At 33.9% G+C, this 5,812-nt stretch overlaps 1 protein-coding gene across 1 annotated transcript in view; it reads left to right on the top strand.

Moving 5' to 3' along the window:
• The window catches only part of LOC109834092 (probable WRKY transcription factor 4), a 5,744-nt gene continuing 4,265 nt past the window's right edge, over positions 4,334 to 5,812 (top strand). The window contains exon 1 of the mRNA XM_020402003.1: positions 4,334 to 4,409. Within this exon, the coding sequence (XP_020257592.1) occupies positions 4,359 to 4,409 (51 nt within the window). The 5' untranslated portion in view covers positions 4,334 to 4,358. The remainder of the gene's footprint in view (positions 4,410 to 5,812) is intronic.

Below are 5,812 nucleotides of genomic sequence, written 5' to 3'. Positions count from 1 at the left end.
GAGTAGTGGTTGAAGCCTTGCAATTCATGTTAAAGATCCAAGTCAAGCTTCATCCGCAAGTGTACCAAGATAGAGCTTCGTTGAAGATCATCAAGCTTGGGTAATTTAGTTTAGGTTTTATATTATGTGTGTTAGTACTTTAAGCTCAATTATATACACACATACACGTTTTGGTTTTTGTATATATATATATATATATATACATATATGTTTTGGTTTAGCTATATAGATATGAAATAATATATATCTTCATATATACTTTTATATGTTTCATATTCTGTTGTATTTGGAAAAATATTGTGTTCTTGGTTTATATGTTTTGGTTTAGCTATATAGATATGTAACAATATATATCTTCATATATACTTTTATATGTTTCATATTCTATTGTATTTGAAAAAAATATTATGTTCTTGGTTTATATGGTTTATAGACTTACCAAATACAGTTTATACTTTTTATCAAGTCTATAAAAGTATTTTACAAAGTTTCAAAACTTGGCTTATGTCAAAACATCAAAATTCAAGTATCTCATGTTTTCATGTTTTGGACATATTTGAAAATTGATGATATTTTACTAATGGGAGGTGATTTTTGAAAACCAGTTTTTGTAACATGTTTATTATCATGTCTATAATTATTTTTCAAAGTTTTATATTTTTCTAATTTTATTTGCTATTTTTAAAAGCAGTTTGAAAATCAGATTTTTGTTTCAAAACAGGCTAATAACCTATTATCAGTCGACTGATGACATCAGTCGACTGATGTGTCGACTGAAGAAATCGTCTGGAACAACAAATAGTTTCTGTTTTGTTTTGGCCGACTGACCAGTCGACTGATAAGGTCCGTCAGTCAACTAATGAGCTAGAAAACGCCTCTAACGGTCAGCTCATCAGTCGACTGATAAAAGTCGTCAGTCGACTGATGGAATAACGGCTAGTTTTTTCAGCCTTTTACAGTTTAGTTTTTTGGTCTTTTTGCCTTGTTTTCTCTTGGCTTTGGGGTTCCTATAAATACCCTCACATATCCTCAGTTCTATTTACTTAAAAGAAAAGTTTTACAAGGGTTTTAAAAGTTTGTTTAGTTTGTTTAAAGGTGTTTAAGCCTTGTTTAAGTGTTTTGTTTGTGAAGACAATTTCACAAGAGCAAGTGGAGATCATCTATTGGTGTTTGAGCATTCACTCTTCTCCCTCTCTCTTGTTATCCATAGGGAAGTTTTCTAAACTCAATTTCTAGCTTTGTATTTGCATTGTTTGTTGATTATCATCTCTATAAGTTAGAAGTTCATAATTGAGTTTAGTTTGATTTTGTTTTATTAAATCTTATTGTTACACACACCCACTTGAGCTTATAGTATTTCATACATAGTATAATTAGGGTTATGAGAGATTGTAACTTTGAATTGTGCTTAATTGAGTTCTCACATTGTTTAGAGAACAGTCATTTGTTGAGTGTCTAAATTGTGAGATTCACTTTGTATTATACTAGTACATCAAGAGGAGTGTGTGGTGAGAGACGGGGTCGTCCCAAGAGGAGTAGGGTAGGTGGTAATGCTTAGAGAGTGGTTATAATTCCTAACACTTGAGGGAGACACGGGCTAGAGACCAACACTTGAGGTGGTAGTTAGTGTGTTTACATTGTGAGTGATTGTAAAGTTTTCGGTGAGCTAGAAAACCAAGTTGTAAGCTGTAAAACGTTATTCGGGTGAGCGTTAAAAACCCGGTTGTGTAGTGGATTTCTCCTCGGGAGTGGGGAGCTGAGACGTAGGACGGAAGGTCCGAACTCCGTGATCATTTAATTGTGTTTGAGTTTGCATTGGCGTTCATTTATACTTGTGCTCATTGCTCATATCGCCATTGTCTCATTATTTAGTTTGTCCACTATATTGTTTACGCTATTTGTTTACCCTTGTTTATATTGCTTATCCTTACATATATCTCATTGCATATCTTATTTGCTAGGATATTTGTTAATAAGTTTTTAATTTAGCATAAATCAGATTAGATTAGCATAAACCCTATTCATCCCCCTCTAGGGTTCCTTCCTAGTGGCATTAGGGTGTTTTCACTTACACCTGTATTTACCTGTATTATATTATCTTAAATAAATATTAGTACCAAATGAGAGTTTGATATTACTCAAACACGAGATATTGTATGGAATACATCTTAACATTTTTCGTGCATATATAATATTCTTTCCAAAACATTATTTCCCCTAAAAACATTTTCCTTTTCCAAAAAAGTTTCCAAAAATTATTTTTCTAAAAATATATTTGGTTTTCCAAAAATATTAGTTTTTACGACAAATATTATTTTTTTCAAAAATCTTTTTTTTAGATATTATTTTTTTGAAAATTTTATCAAAAATATCCCTTTTTCAGTAACAATTTTGTGAAGTATACTAGTCTACTCAAAATATTAATGTTACCAAAATGATTATGCTTACTAAAATATTTTTTTGATAAAATATTATTATTTTTTAAAAATCATTATTTTTATGAAAACGTCTACTTTAAAAAACATTTATTCAAAAAGAAATTTAAAAAATATTATTTTAATTCAATTCATAATTTTTAAATTTTTTAAAAATAAAAAACAAGTTACATATGAGAAGTTACAAGCAAAACTAAACTGCTGCAACTGAAAGTGTTAAAATATAAAAATTGAATCAAATAATTACAATTACAATTATACGCAACAACAGTCGTTACGTCTCAGTTACATAAAAAAAAAAGGCAGTCGCAACCTAGCTTCGCACCAAACAGTGCTTATTCCCTATTCGGAAGTGATTTGTATATTTTGATAATACCTGAGATCTCTGCCAGTTTAGTTTTATTACTACTTTCTTACACAAGCACGTGACGTCATGACCTTTTTTTTAATGCCACAAATTGCTAGGTTTTTATTTCCAGAAATACCCCTTGACATCTATTATTGGCTGCAGGTCGTTGTCGCCGTGGACTAGAATTTAAGGATAGCCGTACTCTTGCGGGCCAACAAGCTGTAGAAAAAGGAGACAGGCGCCCGGTCCCACTTCCCCAAAAATGCCCTCACGAACTCTATATATTTCTACGGACTGATTGCAAGAAGTAATCATTTATGTCCTCAACTATTTTGTTAACAATAATATCCTCAAACGCTAAATGATGGAAAATGATAAGAGCACACCTCCAACCATAACCTGAACTACACCCCCTCTCTTATTTGCTACAGTACACCGGCTTCACATGGGATCTTAAAATTTAAAATCTCATGTGGGGTCTGGTGTACTGTAGCAAATAAGAGAGGGAGTGTGGTTGAGGTTTGTGGTTGGGGGTGTGCTCCTAGTGCCACCCCTAAATGATATATATAACTCTATATATTTCTACGGACTGATTGCAAGAAGTAATCATTTATGTCCTAAAACTATTTTGTTAACAATAATATCCTCACAAACTCTAAAAATTTATATAATATTATATATATATATATATATAATATAATATATAATATATAATATATATATAGAGAGAGAGAGAGAGAGAGAGAGAGAAAATGTGTATGCTTGGTACCAAGCATAAAAAATAGTGCTTAGTAGTGAGGTGTCACATTACCCTCCACTCATTAAAATTGGGACCCACACCACAATGGGTTGAGGAGTTTTTGTGAATGACTGGATGAAAATGTGACATCTAAGTACTAAGCACCAAATTTGTACTCGGTACGCAAGCATAACCATTTTTCTCATATATATAATATATATATATATATATATATATATATATATATTATATATATATATATATAATATATATATATATATATGAAACCATAACGCCAGCAGGGGCTTAATAGAGTCGAAAAAAACCACGGGGACTTAATAGATTCGCAGATGAAACCATATGGGCTTAATAGAGTTTGAACTCAAATTGATGTTGTGCATCTTTAAGTAAAAAAAAAAAATTGGTTTTATATTTATTAGTTAGTTGCGAGCTTTTCAATGGAAGTGTGAATTTACTCTATGTTTGTCCAATCTCTTTTCCATTATCTGAGATACGATTATACCTCTGGTCAATAAACGCCCAATCACTTTATAAGATCATCTCCGTGTCTCATCCTAAACATCCTGATCATGTTGCCATCAAATAACAAACTTGACCAGCTAAAAACATGGACTAATTAATTGAGGTCCATCTCAATCTCCTCATCCTAAGCATCCTAAACTTTGATTTTTAATATTAACTAAAAATAATCCAACAAGACCAATGTCCATCTTCGCCGCTTAATAGTCTTCAAGTAAGTCGACGCCTGTCTTTTCGTATTTCACTTCAACTTGGAGCGAATCTGCCAAGCTCAGCGGTTTCGAGGAGAGAGTCCATGTCACCGTTCTCTGTGCCGCCGCCGGCGGCGATCTTCTCCCCTAATTCGGTTGGTTTCTTTTTTTCCCCCCTCCCACCAAAAATCCTAGCTTTGAATCTTTCACGGTTTTTACTTGCCGTTGAAGGATGATTTTTTGGATGAGTATTGTTAAGAATTAATATATGAGTACAGTCTCGTATTCGAGAACAGTACCTTATTTTCCTAGGGAAAATGAGAAAGAATGGTAAGTTTAAAAATGAATTAAAGAACGTACCTAATAATTTAAGTTTCTGGGTTAAAATTTGATTCAGAGTCTCTATTTAAGGCTCATCACCTCTTGGTTAATTCAAGTTTAGTTTGACATGTCATGGCCGCTGCGCATGGTTGGTTTACGATGTAGACAATGATCTAATTAGTCTACACATGGTGACCCTACGGATATTAGTAGTCATGTTATCACTCCATGGTTACTAATTCTACTCACCAATGAAAGGGGAGACTGCAAATGATTCATATGTGAGTATAGTCCTCTACTAGATATGATATGAAAGAGTAATGAGTATAAAGAAGAGTTGGGATCAATAGCTAATAGCTCAAGTTTTTCGGCTAAATTGCATTCCTAGCTTATATTTAATTAAAGCTCCGTTGACTCTTGGTTGGGCTCAATTTCCCCCATCAAGTGGTGTCGTGCTCAAGATTGTGGCCCAAGGGAAAGTAAAGTCCAATGAAGCCTAAACATGTATGTAGGGAAGTTGACTAAGGTCAACTTCATTTTACATGGGGTGGAAGACGCACAAATATTGAACATCCAACGATAGTTGGCATGTCATGACTGCCCTTAGATTGTTGCTTGTATAGATAAAAGTCTAGTTTGTCAACGTATGGTGCACCACATATGTTGGAACTTGCAAGGTCCTATGGATGTGGTAGCTATGTCGCTCGCCATGGTTGTCGGTTTACTCACAAATGAAAGGGGAGATTGTTAAGAATGTTTATATGTGTGTGTAGTCCTACATTGAACATGATGAGAAAGAGTAATTGGTTTAAATAGGAGGTGGGGCCAAATACCATATAGCTCTTGGTTGGCCTCGATTTCTCCTCATTATGTATGTCAAGGAAAATTCAATGATAGATACAGGTTTTGTTCCTCACCTAGGGTGAGTCTTGGTGCAGTAATTAAGTTCGGTGCGCTGTGATCTGGCACATTGCGGTTCCAGTTTCAGAAAGAGAATCCTCGCACGTGGAGAGTTCGCATGCAGAGTTAATAGTGCACACTTTTAACCCTCCCTAGACCCCACAATAGAGAAAATCTCACGCGTTGGGCTGCATTTTTTTCTTTCTTGTAGGCTTTCAAATTTTGCAAAATTCAATGAGGATTTCCTTCCACACTGAATCATCTTTGCATCCACCTTGTGGAAATAGTAACTAAGATGGCTTTTAATCAATTCTTTATCCCCCATGTATACCTTGAA

This window comes from Asparagus officinalis, chromosome 3, assembly GCF_001876935.1.
Source record: "Asparagus officinalis chromosome 3, Aspof.V1, whole genome shotgun sequence".
Classification (NCBI taxonomy): domain Eukaryota; kingdom Viridiplantae; phylum Streptophyta; class Magnoliopsida; order Asparagales; family Asparagaceae; genus Asparagus; species Asparagus officinalis.
Note: the sequence above shows the minus strand (reverse complement) of the source record. Positions and strands in the feature narration are given on the sequence as shown.